Source organism: Epinephelus lanceolatus, chromosome 22 (genome assembly GCF_041903045.1).
Source record: "Epinephelus lanceolatus isolate andai-2023 chromosome 22, ASM4190304v1, whole genome shotgun sequence".
NCBI classification, from domain to species: Eukaryota; Metazoa; Chordata; class Actinopteri; order Perciformes; family Serranidae; genus Epinephelus; species Epinephelus lanceolatus.
Window position 1 is genome coordinate 16,899,255 of NC_135755.1, and position 21,046 is coordinate 16,920,300.

Here is a 21,046-nt window from a genome sequence, read left to right on the forward strand (position 1 = left end):
GATTTATTTTTTAACATTAAAATGATCTATTCATCCATTTAATCCCACCAGTAACAACAGTGACAGCAAAAAAGTTTTCAGTCATAAGGCTGTAAAATGTTACTGAATGATGTATGAATGCATTTCCAGCAAATATTGAAATGATAAAAGGTCTCAATGAAATATTTAAATATGTGCAGTGTCACATGTTCAATGTAAATTGTCACATGACCACAGCTGTTTACTTCCTGGTTGGGCTGGTTTGGATTTTTGGTACACATTGTCTTTAAGGTGTCTAGTATGGATAGTATTCGATCCCGGGTGAAGGAGCCCTTCTGTGCAGAGTTTGCATGTTCTCCCTGTGTCAGCGTGGGTTTTCTCCAGGTGCTCTGGTTTCCTCCCACAGTCCAAAGACATGCAGGTTAATTGGTGACTCTAAATTGTCCGTAGGTGTGAATGTGAGTGTGAATGGTTGTCTGTCTCTATGTGTCAGCCCTGTGATAGCCTGGTGACCTGTCCAGGGTGTACCCCGCCTCTCACCCAGTGTCAGCTGGGATAGGCTCCAGCCCCCCCGCGACCCCCAAGAGGATAAGCGGTTAGAAAATGGATGGATGGATGTTCAGTGGGGTCACAGAATCAGTGAACATGTTGACGGCAACAATAGTGACCAGTGGGATAACACAGTGCATCTAGATGTACATGTACTTATACACATACATAGTTCTCGTTCTACGTAACCTTCTACTCTTCTTTTTTTTGGTTCACTTTGAATGAAGTTTTGGGTATGTGGGATCTAGGTGACGGCACAGACAATGGCGGTTTTAAGGGGCGGCCAGCAGGGGCCAATGCCCCCGTAACTCCGAGTCCGGCCCCCCTTGTGGCCCCCCTAGCTGAAGAGTCTGAGGGGGAACGCGGAACTAAATCATCTCAACAGGTTGCCGGTCGGACCACTTAAAGAGGTGCACCCACTGGATCATGCAGAATACACCACACAAGGAGGAAAAGGGCACGAGTTTTCTAGTGTTTAAGTACAGATTTTCCCATACATTGACTAATTTGCCTCGCCATAGTCTCGATGGGTCAGTTATAGACTATGAGGGGGAGACAGGTCATTTAGCAGCCACGCTGTTGAATTCATGTGCTGAACTGATGCAAACAGATCATGACAGGAACAACTTTATCAGTGATTATGACCTCCCCCTCCAGCCCGTTCTCACTCCGAAGTCGTCAAATACCGCCACTCTGGTGCCAAAAGCCACCTTTTACTGCAGTATGTAACGCGGCCGGATGTAACCTTTGGCGTTGCTATGATACGCTGCTGGTTGGCCGGACAGCACCTATCAGGGCAGCATGCTACACTGCTGGACAGGGTCACGTTGAAATGCTGCTGGTAACGATGTAATATAAGGAGCAGGAAAGTCCGTATAGGGTGAATAGGAGGGGTGGTGGATGGGTCCAACAAACCCTGGACTTTCACCCACGAGTCGAGTGTTCACGTCCCCAATGCCAAACCAAGATGTTTTTTTTCTAAACCTACCCATATGCTTTTGTTGCCTAAACCTAATCGTGTACTTTTGTTGTCGTCCTGGTATTGGCAGCGTCCTGGAACGTCAACAGCAGACGCAGAAGGATACCTCGCACGTTATATGTGAATGTAAAAGGCCACTGACAAAGCGATGATATATGTTTGTATGTATAAGGGTTTTTGATATGTCAAGTAGTCGCCTGAGAATATGATAGAGCATTCTGGTGGCATGTGCATGGACTTCTATTCTAATGGAATTCTGTTTCACTGTGCAGGTTTCCAATCAGTGATGCCGTAGCTTAATGCTCCAATCATCACCTTCGTCTTCATCCACATGTAAAACAAATCCAGCCGACCACTTGATAAAGTTTAACACTTCACTTCAAAATTCAAAGCTGGTACAGAGACAGTTGTCCATTTTCAAATCCACTATTATCCAGAAAAAAGAGGTAAAGACAAAGGTCAAAGATAAAAGAGATAGGAGGTCACAGACTGAGTGGCTCCACTCTCCACTGCAATGAGCTCTCTCAAATCCAAGAGCTCCCCCTACTGGTGAGAGGGTAAAAAAGGGGCAATTAAAGGTACAATACAACAATAATAGTGCCCTTATCTTAACAGTTAGAGATGTGAAACTGCATTTAGGCTCCTACACACTGTAAACTGATGGCATTGTTGACTTTGCCTGTGGGTGTGAATGAAAAGAAACAGAATAACAACAAAAATATGTTCAAATCATTGCTGGCATAACAATAATTATATTTCTGACAATGCAAAAAATCTATATTTTCAGAGTAACAAACATGAGTTCAGTTTATTCTCCTTATTAGTGGATATTTAGGTATGACACCTTGTTTTCTGCTCGTTGGACAGAAAACAGGAAAGTGTGTTCCTCTTTTTATTTCCTGCTGCATCATGTAAATGATGTTCTTGTCATCAATAGATCCTTTCTGGACTTTGGACATTTTTGACTTCAGTATTTTGATATTCAAATGCTGACGTCAGGTGAAGGCGGCTCAAAGAGAGCATCTACCTGGGGGACATTTTAGTCTTCATCAGCACACAAGGAGAGACACCAGAGTGAAGCGGCTGAGAGGAGGACAGAAGATGTAAGTTATGATTCTGTTGTGTCACTTTGATATATTATTTATTGTGTGTGTGCAGAGGTGGACAGAACAGTAATGTCTTTTTTTCAGTATATATTTCACATCATTTCAAATCAAATCAGATTTGCACTTTGTCTTTTTGTATTTGCCAGATTTAGCAAACAGCTCAGCTCATTTGTGACATGTTTTATAATCACAGTTTATCATTTTAAAGTTTTAATTTCATGCAAAGTTCAGCGTGTTTTACAAAGAGTGGACACAATAACAAGAACACCTGACATTATAATGCAAAGAAATCCAACAATGCTTCAATACTGTGAAGCTTTGTGAGGCCAGTGGACGTCTTCTTGCCCTGGGTTTTACCTCTCAGGCTCAGGATTTGGTTTATGGAGCTTTATGCAGCAGACATTACTCTGTGCTGAAAAGACACTACTTTCCCTCCTCTTAGTTAAGCCTTAATATTGTTTTATCTGTGACTATGTGTTAACCTCTTTTTGCTCATTCTGGTTAAAGAACCTGTGACGTCATCGTTAAATCGCTAAATTGTCCGTAGGTGTGAATGTGAGTGTGAATGGTTGTCTGTCTCTATGTGTCAGCCCTGTGATAGTCTGGTGACCTGTCCAGGGTGAACCCCGCCTCTCACCCAGTGTCAGCTGGGATAGGCTCCAGCCCCCTCGTGACCCCTAACAGGATAAGCAGTTACAGAAAAGGAATGAGTGTTTGTTATTGGCTCAGCCTGATGCATTACATTATTTGTGTTTTATTCAAATAAGAAATTTTAATGAGCTGGAAAACAGTGACAGTTTCACAGTGTGAGTCTGTTCATGCAGGTTTCATCCTAATTTGCATATTAGCTGCTAAACATCATTCTGCTTCCTCATAAACTGGAGGGGGTGGTGACCTGTGTTTGTGTGTTTTTATTAAACTGGACCTACTTTTAAGAGTTAAATGTCATTTCTTTAAACTGACAGAAGTTATCAGACTCAGTGGGCCTCATGCAGCAACATTCTCTTAAATTCCTCTCATATTTTCTCTTAAAATCCTGGTAAGAGAAAAGTCAACTTCAGATGCACCTTAACCAACCCGCTCTTACCAAGGTGTGCTGAGTGACGGATCCCACTGTATCCTAGGTAACCTATTAGCATAGGTAACGCCTCCTAAATGCTGTGACGTGTGCAAATACTCTGGCACACGCCCATGAATGGGAGAGGTGCCACCCAAAAAGCCTGGAAGAGGAACTTCAGCAGTGGTGAAATGTTAAGTAAACTCAAAGTAAAGGTGATTTGTGAGTGCTGGAACAGGCGTTACAAGAAAATCAAAAACCCAGCAATGACAAAACATCTGTGATGCTGAGTAAATGTGGTGTCAGCAGCAGGGGTGGAGGAAGTATTCACATCCTAATAGTACTAATACACTGTAAGAATAATCTGCAAAAGTCCTGCAGTGAAAATAAAAGTTAAACTATGTGAACAATCAGGAAAATTAAGTTTTAAAGTGAAAGCACTCACTGCAGAAAAATAAAATAATTTTAATAAAATCAAAACAATGAACAGGAAAAAACAACAGGAGCCACGACTTTCTTTCTTTTTTATTTTTGCATGAAAAATGACTTAAATGCTTTTTAAAAACAGTTGCCAGTTCATTTTCTAATTAATCAACTAACTGTTTTAGTTGCATTTGTATATTTTCATGTGGTTCATGTGCAAAAAATCTTAATTTGTAAAGTTATCAAATAATTGTAGTGGAGTAAAAAGTACAATATTTCCCTCTGAAGTGTAGTGGAGTACACGCAGAAAGTGGCATGAGATTAAAATACCTCAAAGTTATACTTTTAGACTAAATGTACTTAGTTACATTCCACTGCTGGTCAGCAGAGGGAAACACAGTGATTAAAATGAATAACTGTGTTGAAGAATTTAATAATCCAATTATAATTACTCTCAAACATAATAATCTAAATTTGATGATGTGACAGTCATGCATGTTTTTAATCTCAAATTTATGTCGTGTGTTTTCATTGGACAATGTGAGGACTGTGAAACCAGATGTTTTTGTCTTCCACTGAAATGTCCTCTTACATTAGGAACATTAGGAAAACACTGGTGAATCTGAGAAGTCAGTGGGAACGAAAATGGGAGAAAATTTGTTTGCATATCACCTTCTGCACGAGGCCCACTGTGTTCTGTTCACTGTGCACTGAAATGTCACTTTTGTCCAACAGAGCAAAGATGCAGTGGAGTCTGTTTGTGCTCCTTCTGATGGGTAAGTGATCATCTTACAGCATTTTAAGACAGACAGCTCACCTTTCTTATCAATCAAAAGTTAAATAGGTGGACTCAGAGCCCCATTTGGTGTAAGTAGTAGGTGTGAGCTGTGTACTCATGATGTTGATTTCATGCTGTCTGCTCCATCACTGCAGTATTTCCTCTGTTATTAGGTCAGTGTTCCTTCTACATGTGTCACCTCCATGAGTACCACTTTGTTAACCAGACAAAGAACTGGACTGAAGCCCAGCAGTACTGCAGAGAGCATCACACTGACCTGGCCACAGTGTCTAACATGACAGACATGGAGAGACTCCGTGACTCTGCACAGAATCAAGATGAAGCCTGGATTGGGCTTTACAGCGACCCTGAAAGAAATGAGAGAGGGATGTGGCACTGGCAGTGGTCTCTGCCAGGGCTGGAGTTCAATGATAGGGAGAGTAGATGGCATGAGAAAGAGCCGAATGATAAGAGCAGCCCTGAGAAATGTGTGCGGATGGGCAATCACACATGGAAGGATGTCCCTTGTTCTTACAATCATACATTTATGTGCTATGATGGTGAGAATATGTAACTAATAATGTTATTATGTGTATACAGCAGATCATCCTGTCTAACAATAGTTTTCGTTGACATATACCTCCTCTTTTTGTGTGGGATTAAGTAGAAACTTGGCTGATAAGGTTAAAAAATTATATATTTAAAAGTCAACTGGTGTGATTTTATTTAAATTTATTTATTAATTTTACTTTTAAGTAACATTACTGGTAAGTGTGGTGATAAAATGTCTCTTTCTCTACATGCAGAAATGAATTCTAATCCAGTCCTACTTTTAATGATGTGATCCACCTTATTATATCACACACACTTTGATCTTGTAAACATGTGAACCTGCAGTGGATTCATTTGAATTTATCTCACGTTATTGTTTCACCTGTTTAAATAAGAAAAAAGGATTTTTATGAGATGAAATAACTTGTAAACAGTGTGTGTTTCTTAGTTTGTCTGTTTATCCCACAGAAAGGAAGCAATCCAACAAGAGATTCCATCTGATTGAAGACAAGATGAGCTGGCCACAGGCTCAGAGCTACTGCAGAGAAAATCACACTGACCTGGTCAGTGGAGACCAACAGTTAGAGGGCCTCAAGAACATGGGCTCTAATCAAGACGTGTGGATCGGCCTGTTCAGAGACTCCTGGAGGTGGTCAGATGGGAGCAGTTTCTCTTTCAGATACAGGGATCTGGAGTTATTCAGAGATGAAGACAGCAGTAAGAAATGTGCTGTGACTCTGCTGGATGGAAAATGGAGCTCTGACGAGTGTAATAAAACAAAACCCTTCTTCTGCTATGATGGTGAGTTTTGCAAGAGTCTATCTAACAATATTTGTTTTATGCTACATATTTGTGTATGTATGTTGAATTCCTTTCAGTGACGATATTTGTCATATATTATACACAGGATTTCACATTTGGATTCTGTCTAATTATTCCTTGAAGTAAAAATACATATGACCAGAAACAAAGCTGCCAGGTCTAAATTCAGTCTGTCATGTCACAACATGTAAATTACCTAGACATCTGATTTTGTGTCACAATAGATGGTTTCTTTAACTGTCCGGCTAAAGTGTCCACAAACTGTCCATTTCTTCCATGACAGATAAAGTGATCCTGATCAAAGAGAGCAAGACCTGGGAGGAAGCCTTGAATTACTGCAGAGAGAAACACTGTGACCTGGTCTCCATCACCAACCATGACCAGCAGAGATGGGTCCAAGAGAAAGCCAAGAAGGCTGACACTACCCACGTCTGGCTGGGACTGCGCTACACCTGCGTTATGGATTTGTGGTTCTGGGTCAATGACAATGTGGTCTGCTACCAGAAGTGGGCCTCAGAAAAAAAGACTGAGAGCTGTGACAGGGCTGCAGCCATGAGCAGAGAGGAAGGACATGAGTGGTATGAAAAGGCTGATACTGACACATTTAATTTCATCTGCACTGTAAAGTAAGTTTCCCAGGTCAGTGGTCGAAAGCAGCAGAAAGATCCTAAATGAGGGAAAGATCATAGTTTGAGTTTTTAAAAAGTTACTTGGTTAAAGTGTATCTGTTATTCTGCGTTGTTGTTCATGTGTGTGTGTGTGTGTGTGTGTGTGTATTTATCTATTATACATTTTTTAAAGGTCCAGTGTGTAGGATTTAGAGGACATAATGGCGCTAATGGACGATAACATTATAATTATGTTTTCCTCTTTGTATAATCACCTGAAGACAAGAATTGTGCTTTTTGTTGCCTTAGAATGAGCCATTAATATATCTACATAGGGGGTGGGTCGTTGTTCATGGCCATGTTGCACCACCATGTTTCTACTTGTGATGGCATATTAGCATCATCAGTTAGCATAAATCCCCGCCCATGAATAGCCAATGACCACCATATAAGGAGGTGTAGGTGAATCCAGTCGACCTGTCAGTCATGGCGCAAAGAAAGAAAGAGAGAGAAAGAAAAAAGATTTTTTCCGAAGCGGAGATCAAAATAATTTTGGGTGAAGCTGAACATTTTATTCTCTTCAGTTAGTAGTGGTGGGCAGGGACAGGCAAAGCGAAGGCCTGGAGGGAGGTAACAGATGCTGTTATTGTTGTCTCCGTGGTACAAAGAACCATGTCAGAGGTGAAGCGTAAATGGTTTGATATGAAACTGGAGGCAAAGAAACGCATAATCACACACACAAAAATACAGCGGTCACCAAACAAACAGAAGATTCATTTGTGGGGATTTGAATGAAGTGGGAACGGGAAACCAGAGATGTTTTGTGCATAATGGATAAACTCTGAATCAGTGATGGCTGTTGGAATGTAGAGCTTTTTAACATTTATTTTAACAAATGATACGGATAACATATAGCCTACAGCAGTTTGTATGCATCGTCTTCAAATTATTTGAATCTTAATAGCCTAAAGCTCTGTTTAATAAAATGTAAATTAAACATTTTTCAAATCAGATTTATTCATTCAAATGATCAACAAGCCACAAAAAAAAAAGAAAAAAAAAAGTGTCTCAAATAATTTTTTCAGCTGGCGCATGCTCCTTTGTGGCTCCACCAGTCTTCGGCACCGAGGCCGAAGAGGCTGTGATCCGGCTGTCCTTACGGATATTTTTATTATCATCATTCAACATGTAGAGAGAATGTGTAATCTACTGAGTCGATTTACATAGATAATTCACAATCATGAACCTAATCTGGATCTTAAACCTGCTAATTGCCAACTAATTTAACTAAATGTGTTATATTTTTAATATTTTGTCATGTTTAGATTACGTGTTTCAAAGGCATCTGTGTATTGTGTACATAACAGAGCGCAATACGAGTTAAAATTGTAATTTCCAATAGTGACAAGCAATATTTATGTGCTTTACTCAATTTACACAAGCACTACGAATGGTCAGGAGCAGGAGTAGATTTTGTTAGTACCTATGAAAAGATCGGAACTACTAAAATATTGATGAATGCGGACATGCACGTAAATTTCCGTCTGCGAACAGTTTACACACAAATTCCTTCTGCTCACATTTCATGAATGAGACCCACTGTATTTACCTGTTAAAATCACAGAGTCCATTTGTTTTGGAGAGGAAGAGATCTCTGTTGATAATTCAGCTTCTGAGGCCTGTACTACGAGTCAGGATTTGGAGTCGGCGAAGCTGGTTCTCTTTTTACGAGTGACGGCCAAATGAGGCCTCATGAACCACTGTCTTTATTTTCTGAAGCCACCAGATGGCGCTGTCTGTTCAACAAAGGTTTGAAAGCACACTTCATTGCAAGTCCTTCAGCCCTTATCTTTAAACCAAGAGCACCATCTGGTGGTGGTTCATGAAGTTTCATTTGGCCATCACCACTTTTTGCCACATTAAATCAGGGTGGTAACTTACGCTGAACCAACATATTCTCACTCCGACCTCGTCACATATTGATGTTTTGGTCATGGAATTTCCACGTCCACATTCGACGCGCAGGGTACACTCGGTGCGTTTGTTGTTGACGTTCTGGGACACCGTGTCAAGTTCTCTTCTTTCAAGATCCACTTCCGTTTCACAGGAAATTGACGTTTACATACAGTAAATGCACTATGTCGGTACAACATTGCAAACTGACATGTTTTCCCCTCAACAACAAACACACAGTTGGGTTTAGGCAACAAAGGGAAGTGGTGAGGTTTAGGAGAAAAGAACAGGGTTTGGCTTTAGAATCTTACGGGACACGAACACCACTCTCTCGGGTGAAAGTCGGTGTTTGTTGGACCCATCCACCACCCTTCCCGGCCCGTTCAGACTTTGACCCTTGTCGCGCCGTGTTTCCCCCTGACGCTGCTGGGTGCCATCAAACTATATCGGCAACCGGCTGCATAACATGCCGACGTTTTGTTGGTTCCTGACACAGCAAGTCGTGGATTTCGACAACTGTGGAGTGAGACTGTGCTCTCTCACAGTCTGTCAACAGCCCGACCTCTGACCAGTCAGATCACGGAAGAAAAAAAGTATCCATCAGAGTCTCGGGTAAAAAAAACCCAATATATTCTTAAAAATTTAATTAAACTTAAAAACCTCCTGAACAATACACACTGAAGGTTTCAATTGGTTGCGGTCTGCATTCCTCGTCACTAGATGCCACTAAATCCTACACACTGCTCCTAAACTCACTCTTACTCACTGGTCACAGACTTTATATTTTTGGTGTGCTGCTCTTGACTGCAACAAGCTTATACTACAATAATAATCTGCTCTCTGGGTTAACTGAATGATAATATGGCAAGTACAGAAATCACAGCTTGACGAGGGGAGAAACAAAATTACTAACAGACTTGTTCACTGCAGATTAGGCATTGAGTTAAAGTGGCTGAAGTTGACGTATTTTTATTTATTTAATGATTATTTGTACAAGGATAAGTATGTAACGCCAATGCCACACACCTGCATTTATAGCCTTAGCTAAGGTGATATTCACGTGCCTAGATGGGCCTTTAAAATACATAAAACATGACGACAAATACACAAGAAGAAACAATTTAATCATAGACTCAACAATCAATACAAACATTAAGAACACACAACTCATAACTGACTACATGACTGATCCCTCTGTAGAGACTGTTCCAGTTTGAGTGTAAAAAGATCCCAGCCTTTTGTCATTATTGCTGGATGGCAGATAACACTGACACATTTCTTGTTGTTGTAGTTATTAATATATGAGTATAGTGTATCCATATGCTGTTTTTCTCTTGAAGTGTGGATATTTTATTCATCTTTTGAATTTTTCTTGTATCCTATTGTATGATTATCAGAGAATATGTCTAAAATCACAGATCTGGTTATTATTATAATGTGCAAAACCATATTTTGTCACAATTTGGAGTTTTATGTAAATGAATAATTGATTTGCCTATTGATGAATAAACTATATAACCATTAACCATGATGTTGTCCTTGTTTGCACTGTTTTGATTGATTGATTTTCATGCTTTACTTTTACATAAGTGGATCTGCTGAGTGAGTAGTTGAACAAGTCCATGGAGATGTGTTTGTTGGTGAAGTGATATCTTTCGACACTGGAGGGCGCACCTGAGCCAGCTTGTCTGCTCTCTGCTTTTAAAAGGAACAAGTGACCAAGTAATCATTATACTAGCCTCAGTTTAACCCCATTAAATATACTGGAAACGTTACTGTCCATATGTGTTGATCTGCATAACTGTCTGTTAGAGCAGATAGTAATGTTTTGCATAAGCACATAATATAAACAAACATAAGAGTATGTTTGGTGTTTCTAAAGAGTTTGAACAGAGAACATGTACTGAGGAGATTTTACAGTTGAAAAATAATCTTTGCTGCACTCTGGTGGACAAACTGTGTACTTACTGGCCAACACCAAGGTGACTAAGCTACATAGACTAATCTCCAGCCCAGTCACCAGAAGAAAAGGTTGGCATTGTACATTTCTGCAATGCATGGATACTTTACATTTATATGTTTCATACGTATCACATCAACAACTTTAAAGTGACATAGTAAAGATAACGTGTCAATGAGCTGACAGAGTCTGGCCATTTTCAGCCGTGGTTGTGGTGACAAAAGCAAGTATTTCTTTAACAAGATGTTGGATAAGAATTTGGAACATTTCAAGGGAGGAGAAAGATTTTTTTTTTAACAGGAGTTTTGCACATTTCCAGCTAGGTTGTGACAACAAAAGCAGGTACTTTTTAACAATAGGTTGGGGCATTTCCCACTGTGGTTGTGGTGGTAAAAGCGGGTACTTTTTTAACAAAGGTTTGGGAAATTGCTCATCACTTCATAATGAGAAGTCAGGACATTTACAGCCAGGTTGTGGTGACAAAAGCAGGTACTTGGGACATTTCCCGCAGGGTTATGACAAAAAAAACCTTAACGTGAGTGCCACGACTTCCAGGCTGTGATGGAAGGTAACCCTGATGCTTTTATCTTTATCAGTGTTTGATCATCAAATATGAATCCAATAGAATAAATTGAATAATCAGCAATAGCAGCTAGAGTTTTATTGAAGTGAGATTTACCATTGAAGAAAACTCTGTCAGCTTTCCCATCACAAATAAACAATCAAAAAAATAGATATCTCTGCTAGCATGACAGTAATCAAGTCAAGAGGTAAAGATTATCTTCAAATTTTACAAGAGATATTTTTCTAAAAACTAAAATTCTTTATCAATAAACATGAATCTAATGTATTTCCCCCATACCAGGGGTGGGCAACCTGTGGCTCTGGAGCCACATGTGGCTCTTTAGCCCTTCTTCAGTGGCTCCCTGTGGCTTTGACAGGCTTTTAGCATTTTAATTTTTGTTTATCATTGTTGTAGGTCTAAAGTAATTATGCACCTATGCACCAACTGAAGAAAAATGTTGAAACATTTTGTCAACTGAAATGTGCTTCAAACATCTATGATGCATTTTTCTCCAAACTCTGCCAAAACTCAACAAAAAAATGCTTATTTAGACCTACTAATAATGTTGATTTGTTAATTTAGACTTAATAGTCTGTGTTACCTTCATTATAAGGCTAAAATATGTTTCATGGCTCCTGTGTAGTAAAGGTTTCTGACTCCTGCCCCATATGTAGCTGTGGCATTTAGAAACGATGCCTGTTGGACAGTAAACATCCATGTTCCACTCCTGTTTGGTTTCCATGGCATTATGTAAACGACCTCTGCCATAACTTATGGACTTCTTCTTCTGATCAGTGGCAGTGACGCAGACCTGAAACCTCTTTGTTTAATTATTCAAATTCCGACAGTAAAGTTGCTTCATGTAGAGCATGCAACACTGTACTGAGAGCAGTCTACATCAGCACATCAAGGAGAGAACACAAGAGTGAAGCGAGGAGAGAAGAAATCGCCAGATGTAAGTTTAATCAATCAATCAATCAATCAATCAATCTATCTATCTATCTATCTATCTATCTATCTGATAGATAGATTGGGGGCGGCAGTAGCTCAGTCCATAGGGACTTGGGTTGGGAACCGGAGGGTTGCCAGTTCAAGTCCCCATCCGGACCAAAATATGGAGCATGGACTGGTAGCTGGAGAGGTGCCAGTTCACCTCCTGGGCACTGCCGAGGTGCCCCTGAGCAAGGCACCGAACCCCCCAACCGCTCGGAGCGCCTGTCATGGGCAGCCCACTCTGACATCTCTCCACAGGTCCAGTTTGTGCATGTGTGTGTTCGGACCTGTGTGTAATTGACAACAGAGTGAAAAAATTGAATTTCCCCTCAGGGATTAATAAAGTATATAAAATTAAAAAATTAAAATTAAAAAATTAAATTAAAATTAAAAATATCTATCTATCTATCTATCTATCTATCTATCTATCTCATATATTACAATATATGCAATACATTCTTTAAAGGTTTTTATCATGAGGTACATGTATTAAACATTGTGTATATAGTAGGAGGGGTGAACACAACGAAACATCTGGCAACATAATGCAATCAATGAGAATAAGCTCAATGTACAATGTGTAGTTTTTGATGGTGCTGTTTCAGAGGTTGTTTTGTATTGACTGATGCATTTTCATGACCAGTAGCATCTTGCTTGGCGTTCCTCATATATCTACCTACCTCCCAACCCAACCCAAATAAGTAACCTTCATGGCAGTGATGGCCAAATGAGGCTGTCACTGAACCACTGTCTTTATTTTCTGAAGCCACCAGATGGCGCTGTCTGTTCAACAAAGGTTTGAAAGCACACTTCATTGCCAGTCCTTCAGCCTTTATCCTTAAACCAATAGCGCCATCTGGTGGGGTCAGAAAATAAAGAAAGAGGTTCATGAGGCTTCATTTGGCCATCACTACTTCATGGGCTAAAAAAAGCATTTATGATGTGTGCATGTTAGCTCTGGTTTCCTCCCACAGTCCAAAGACATGCAGTTTAATTGGTGACTCTAAATTGTCTGTAGGTGTGAATGGAGTTACAGAAAATGAATGAATGTTTGTTATTGGCTCAGCCTGATGCATTACATTATTTGTGTTTTATTCAAATAAGAAATTTTAATGAGCTGTAAAACAGTGACAGTTTCACAGTGTGAGTCTGTTTTGTTTTTAATGGACATACAGTTAAGAGTTAAAATGTTTATTTTTTATTTTACTGACAATATTTGTTAAATCCATTGTGTTTGGTTCACAGCACACTGAAATATCAGTTTCATCTAACAGAGCAAAGATGCAGTGGAGTCTGTTTCTGCTCCTTCTGATGGGTAAGTGGATCATCTTATCACATATACAGCAGTGCTGCTGCTGCTGCTGCTGCTGCTGCTGCTGCTGCTGCTGCCATGAAATGATTTCACTTAAAGCTCATTCTTATCATGAAATAAAGAGCAAATCATCCAGAAACTCAGAAATCTAAGTGAATAAAGAGGCGTGGAGTAAGTAGTAGGTGTGTACTCATGATGTTGATTTAATGCTGTCTGCTCCATCACTGCAGTATTTCCTCTGTTATTAGGTCAGTGTTCCTTCTTCATGTGTCACCTCCATGAGTACCACTTTGTTAAAGAGGAGAAGAAATGGACTGAAGCCCAGCAGTACTGCAGAGAGCATCACACTGACCTGGCCACAGTGTCTGACATGACAGACATGAAGAGACTCCAGAGACTCCTTGAATCTGCACACGATCAAGATGAAGCCTGGATTGGGCTTTACAGACGATCCAAGCAGTCTCACTCCATGGGAGCTGGGAGGTATGACATATACGTAGTGTAAATGAACTGTGATGTGTGAGGGTTACAGCAGATTGTGATAGAAATAAAGGGATGGAGTCTGCTCAGGTGCTCTTTTTAGCCCTCTTGGGTGCGCTCGGCCTGACAGAACTGTTTGGGTACACTGGAATGGATGGTGGCCGATATAAGATCTAATGTTTTCATATAATGAGCATTATTTATGGTCTTTTTTAGGGGCCTTTACAATAATGGCAGAATTGTAATTCTCACCCTTATCTTTGGTGTCTTCATATAAGATCAACTGTGACTCAAGGCCGACTGTGGACACCTCAGTGCAACTAACCAATCATCCCCATGTTGTATGATAGTGTGCCAGCTACTGAGCCTTTTGACAAGTGCAGACCAGATTTCACTGCAGAGGGTTGTAGCCAATGATATGACGTGATATGACACTGTGATTTGTCCTCTTTTTAACCTCCTTGCAGCACCGCAGGAGAAGACAACAGGATGTGGCACTGGTCTCTGCCAGGAGTGGAGTTCAATGTTACTAATACAAAATGGGCTCCAGGTGAACCAAATGATAAGGAATCTCCTGAAAACTGTGTGTGTATACGTAATAACTCATGGCTGGACTTCCACTGTACAGAGCATAAGCATGCCTTCATCTGCTACAATGGTGAGAATATGTTTCTTATAACCCAACTACTCACTGAATCACATATATACATACTAATGCTATTCATAATATTGAGTTATCCACCATATTTTGCCAAAATGCTGCCAATATCTTGACTGGAATACAAATAAATTAGTTAATGTTTCACAGGTAATTAGTAATAATAATGATAAGAGTAATTATCAAACAGTCTTTTATGAAACTATACCACTTGACAAAATGTGTATTTCCTTAAGACATGGTGATGTAAGTTTTGTCTGTTTATCCCACAGAAAGGAAGCAATCCAACAAGAGATTCCATCTGATTGAAGACAAGATGAGCTGGCCACAGGCTCAGAGCTACTGCAGAGAACATCACACTGACCTGGTCAGTGGAGACCAACAGTTAGAGGACGACGAATTCAACAGAGACATTAAGTCAGACGAGTGCGTGTGGATCAGCCTGTTCAGAGACTCCTGGAGGTGGTCAGATGGGAGCAATCACTCTTTCAGATACTGGGATCTGGAGTCAGATAACGATAAAAATCACCACAAATGTGCCATGACTACGTTAAATGATGATAATGATAAGAAGAAGAATGGAAAATGGAAAGCAGACAAATGTGAGGAGGAAAAACCCTTCTTCTGCTATAATGGTGAGTTTTGCAAAGGTCCGTCTCAACTGTTTTCTCCTATTGGAGTATCACTGTAAAACCAGCCTGAAGATCCAGCTGATTTTACAGTGTTTATGTTCTTTATTTATTTATTTGTTCCTTTCTTGAAAAGCCTGCAATGAAAAGTTTGGTTTTGTTTGCAAATTTTATTTCTAAGTAAAAAGTGCCATAACTAAATCAAACTGGGCTGAGTAAATCACTTGACAGAGTGAACTTTGTGTAATGAAAATAGTGGAGGCTCTCTGAGGCCCCTCATGCCCCCTACAAGAAGCACACAATGGTTCAGTTGGCCCCTGCACCTGGATTCCTCTCTGAAGGCAGCTAAAGCAAAGAGAGTGAGTGAGTGACAGCTCATGTTGCTGCTGGAGCGCGACTGTCATCATGTCTTTACCCAAAAAGTGCAAATCAGGCTTTCAAAAGAAAGAAAGGAAAGGGAGAGAAAACAAGCTGAGGGAAAAAACAGGATCATAATTAAGCGTCAGTGCTACAATGTTGTGAGGTTTGTATCTATCAACAGTCAACTAGCAAAGCTTCACATCATGAACCATATATGAGCCTCTGTTTCAGGAACAACCACAAAGAAAGGAACAACAGCAGGTCCCTCATCATCCACTGTTACTGAGGACAAGACACAAGGTGAGCTCATGAAGAAGCTACTACAAGTGAAGCAATCATGTGACATCGAGGTTTGGCAGATCTGGCAGTAAAACAGTTCAGCTTTGGAGCAATATTTAGCCCCTTTAACCTGAGCAGATTGGCTTAATTTCTCACAAAAACATGGGAAGAAGGCAAAAAGCAACCAAAGATGAAACGACCCAAGAAATTGGTAAATTAAATACAAACATACAAGGAAACGACCTGCTCATTGCCTTTGTTTCCCCATGTTTGTCAAAGGAACTGCACCAAATTGCTCAAAGGTTCAAAGGTTTAAATAGTTGTGAAAGGCGTCTGAAAACAGCACAAGATAATCATCATCATAGCAACACTGTCATGTGACATTATCTAATAATATTACCCAGCAAAGCTTCACATCATGAACCATATATGAGCCTCTGTTTCAGGAACAACCACAAAGAAAGGAACAACAGCAGGTCCCTCATCATCCACTGTTACTGAGGACAAGACACAAGGTGAGCTCATGAAGAAGCTGCTACAAGTGAAGCAATCATGTGACATCAAGGTTTCACAGATCTCATGGTAAAAACATTATTCCAATTTTAAGATTATAGTGATCAATGAGGTGGGATCTAATTAAAGTATGATCTATGTTTCTATTTTTCACTTTTACATGGTTACCTTGTGTTACTTATATGTAGTTTTTCAGTGTCTTACTGGTGTGTTCTAGTCAGCTGTTTAAGCTGTTTAAGAATGGATTAACCCTTTGAAACCTGAGCAGACTGACTTGATTTCTTACAGAATAAATGGGAAGAAGGCAATGAGCAACCAAAGAAAAAATGACCCAAAAATATTCAAGAAATTGGTAAAAAGAAAAAAAAATAGAAAAAGAAAATTTAAAACAAACAAACAAACAAGAAAATGACCTGGAAACAATTCTAAGATTTCTGTACACATTTAAAAAATAATTTTCTGATTTTTTTTTTTTTTTTTTTTTTTCCCCACAATTTGGGGGACATTTTCTACCATGTTACCCACTTCCTTTTCCCCCATGTTTTGTTGAAGGAACTGCACCAAACTGCTCAAAGGTTCAAAGGTTAAAATACTTGTGAAAGGCGTCTGAAAGCAGCACAAGAAAAGTGATGTGTGTTGCTTAGATTGGAAGCTGTCATATATTTGCATTAAAGAAATAAATCAGCATCATAGCAACACTGTCATGTGACATTATCTAATAATATTACCCAGCAAAGCTTCACATCATGAACCATATATGAGCCTCTGTTTCAGGAACAACCACAAAGAAAGGAACAACAGCAGGTCCCTCATCATCCACTGTTACTGAGGACAAGACACAAGGTGAGCTCATGAAGAAGCTGCTACAAGTGAAGCAATAGATGGTTGGATAATGTTAGAAATAGACCTCCCACTAAGCTGCAGTTTCATTTTGGCCTATTCAAACACAGTTTCATTTAAAACATATATGCTTTAGATACTGGGTTTAATAATCATGGGGAAAGTTTGCTAGAATTTTTGAAAGACTCCAAATGCTGTGTTTTAAATGGCAGACTGTCCCCTTCAAAGGATAACTTTACCTCTATTTCAACGAAGGGGATGGCAGTTGTGGACTATATTATAACAGCTCATGATTGTTTTAACACGTGTGCTGATTTTGAGGTGTTAACTTCCAGCGAACTGGCTGAAAATATAGGGCCTGATTGTACAGGTTTGATTGGTGATAAATGTAGTTTGCCAGATCACTCTTTGCTTTCGTTAAAATTTTCAGCTAACGCCAGTTATTCTTTTGACAAGCCCACCCCTCCTTTAGAGGCGGCCCAATGTAAAAGACCTAGGAATTTTCCTCCAACTTTTCTGTCCTCTGATTTGTGTTGTTTGGCTTTGAAACAGCTGATAGATGATCTCTTATCCTGTCAAAAATCCCAGGATAATATTGACAGATAATATAGACAGTTCTGTGATTTGCTATATAAAGAGATGGATACAGTTCTCATACAAAATTCTTCCAGGGTTAACACCTGTAAGAAGAAGAAGAAGAATCTCTGTAAGAAAAATGAACCTTTTTGGAATGCTGAATTTATTTTCTGGCAATAATGGCATAGATGGTTTTGATGAGACTTTCTTAGAATATATTTGTGCTGAAAAAAAGTCCCAGGAAGAGAAGTTTGCATACGAAAATGATGAGCCCAATCAGCTATTAAATTCAGATATTACACTTGAAGAGGTTAGTAAAGCTGTTGAGTGTGCTAAATTGAGAAAAGCTTCTGGCATTGAGGGGCTCTCTAATGAAGTACTGAAAACACCTAAATTGTTACAGTTCCTGACCCATTTCATGCAAGTATGTTTCAAATCTAGTATTGTTCCTTCTGATTGGTACAAATCACTCATTAAACCAATTCCAAACCAATTCCAGACCAAAAACGACCCAAGGGTCCGTCTCAACTATAGAGGTGTCAGCCTTTTAAGCACAGTTTATAAATTGTTCTCTAATATTCTAAACTCCAGGCTGTCTCAATATCTAGAGGCTGAAAACATTTTAGTGGAGGAGCAGAATGGATTTAGAAAACATAGATCCTGTCTAGATCATATTTACACCCTAAGTACTGTAATTAGAGCTAGAATTTCTGAGGGGAAGTCTACCTTTGTTTGTTTTATTGATTTCAGAAAAGCTTTTGATTGTGTTCACAGAGATTTGTTGGAGTTTAAACTTATTTCAGCTGGTGTAGATGGTATATTTTACAAAGCTGTTAAAGCTTTATACAAAAACCCAGTGGCATGTGTTCAGGTGAATGATATGAGGACAGGGTGGTTTCCCACTCCACTAGGAGTCAGACAGGGAGATGTTCTCTCTCCTACCCTCTTTTCTCTGTTTATAAATGATTTAGCCCAGCAAATTAAAAATGAAGATATTGGAGTGCAAATAGGTGATATGAATTTAAACATACTTTTGTATGTGGATGATAGCGTTATCCTGGCAGAGAGGGAGGAGGAGTTGCAGTCTCTGTTAGACATTGTTAACCACTGGTGCCAAAAGTGGAGAATGTCAGTTAATCAAGAAAAAAACTCAAGTCATACATTTCAGAAAACGTGGAGTAAGTAGAAACACCTTTAATTTTTATGTTGGAGTTAAGCCATTATCTTACACAAGGGCATACAAATACCTTGGCTTCACCCTGGATGAATACCTACTGTTTGAAGAAGGTATTAATACCCTTGTTGATACGTCAGGCAGAGCATTAGGTTCTATTATAAGTAAAAGGAAGAATTGTAGAGATCTTGGCTATACTACCTTTTCAAAGCTCTGTGATGTCTGTGTTTCTCCGATTCTTTTGTATGCAGCTGGAATATGGGGAGGGAAGGAGTTTTCCAAGGTGAATGCTATTCAAAACCGGGCTATTTGTTGTTTTTTATGTGTGCACAAATTTACACCTGTGTTGGCACTCCAAGGCGATATGGGATGGGAACCCTGTTTAATTAAGCAGAAGGGGGAAATGCTGAGGCTCTGGAATCGTCTGTCTTCTATGCCAGAGGGTAGAATAGCTAAAAGAGTTTTTAACTGGGATAAAGCATATAACTATCCTCGGTGTCGTGAAATGAACGCTATCTTTAATGAAGCTGATCAACAACACATCTTCACAAATGGTCTGCGATGTAGTGTCAGTTTTGTGAAGCATAAGTTATTCCTTGAGTATAAGGAAAAATGGGCCAATGACATCTGGTTTAAAGCAAAACTCAGAACTTTACTATAGCTACCTTCATAAAAAGTGCCTGGAAATTAAGAAAGAATGAATTATTTGTGTGAATTCTATTTGAAATGTATAATCTGCGTTGTTTGTTTTGTTTGTACTCTGCTGATTATGTTTGCTGGCTTTGATTATGAAATTTGTGTCTTGTAAGCCTTATAGGCTGGGCACCTTCACTGGTGTATGACACATAAATAAATAAATAAATAAATAAATATATATATATCAGCTCACATTGTTTTTATATACACAGTTCTTCAGTGTCTTACTGGTTCCTTCTTGTCAGCTTTAATATTTTCTTCTGAAAAACAAATCTGATCTTGAAAGAATCTTTTTAGAAAAAGAGTCCTGAAAAAAGGGGGACGTGTGTCTCATAATAAAGGTCAATATGATATATTATAAGCAGGTCAAGAGGCTGTGTTAATCCTTTATGTACAACTTGCTAAAGCTGTCTAAGAATGGTTTGTTGAATCCCTTTCAGTGAATATATTTATAATATATTATACACAGGATTTCACATTTGGATTCTGTCTAATTATTCCTTGAAGTAAAAATACATATGACCAGAAACAAAGCTGCCAGGTCTAAATTCAGTCTGTCATGTCACAACATGTAAATTACCTAGACATCTGATTTTGTGTCACAATAGATGGTTTCTTTAACTGTCCGGCTAAAGTGTCCACAAACTGTCCATTTCTTCCATGACAGATAAAGTGATCCTGATCAAAGAGAGCAAGACCTGGGAGGAAGCCTTGAATTACTGCAGAGAGAAACACTGTGACCTGGTCTCCATCACCAACCATGACCAGCAGAGATGGGTCCAAGAGAAAGCCAAGAAGGCTGACACTACCCACGTCTGGCTGGGACTGCGCTACACCTGCGTTATGGATTTGTGGTTCTGGGTCAATGACAATGTGGTCTGCTACCAGAAGTGGGCCTCAGAAAAAAAGACTGAGAGCTGTGACAGGGCTGCAGCCATGAGCAAAGAGGGAGAACATGAGTGGTATGAAAAGGCTGATACTGACACATTTAATTTCATCTGCACTGTAAAGTAAGTTTCCCAGGTCAGTGGTCGAAAGCAGCAGAAAGATCCTAAATGAGGGAAAGATCATACAGTCCCTGACAAAAGTCTTGTCGCTTATCCTAGTTTTAGGAACAACAAATAATAACCTGACTTGTAGTTGATCAATTGGGATCAGAAATAGCTTATATGAAAGGCAAAGGCCTTTAGATTATGCTTATTATA

At 39.5% G+C, this 21,046-nt stretch overlaps 1 protein-coding gene across 1 annotated transcript; it reads left to right on the top strand.

Annotated features, from left to right (window-relative positions):
• Window positions 1-2,220: 2,220 nt before the first annotated feature.
• On the top strand, window positions 2,221-20,907 carry LOC144459674 (C-type mannose receptor 2-like). The gene is made up of 14 exons (XM_078164107.1): window positions 2,221-2,610; window positions 4,829-4,869; window positions 5,045-5,431; window positions 5,892-6,224; window positions 6,529-6,866; window positions 12,221-12,286; window positions 13,570-13,639; window positions 13,885-14,119; window positions 14,584-14,774; window positions 15,047-15,409; window positions 15,995-16,063; window positions 16,489-16,557; window positions 17,330-17,398; window positions 20,509-20,907. Exons 2-14 carry the CDS (start codon window positions 4,836-4,838, stop codon window positions 20,853-20,855), a joined length of 2,571 nt encoding a protein of 856 aa, XP_078020233.1. The 5' UTR covers window positions 2,221-2,610; window positions 4,829-4,835; the 3' UTR covers window positions 20,856-20,907.
• The last annotated feature ends 139 nt before the right edge of the window (window positions 20,908-21,046 follow it).

Coding starts and splice junctions, on each gene's coding strand:
- LOC144459674 (XM_078164107.1), top strand. CDS start 4,836: ATGCAGTGGAGTCTGTTTGTGCTCCTTCTGATGG. Junction 6,867..12,220: donor CATTTAATTTCATCTGCACT/GTAAAGTAAGTT, acceptor CTGTACTGAGAG/CAGTCTACATCAGCACATCA. Junction 17,399..20,508: donor TACTGAGGACAAGACACAAG/GTGAGCTCATGA, acceptor CTTCCATGACAG/ATAAAGTGATCCTGATCAAA.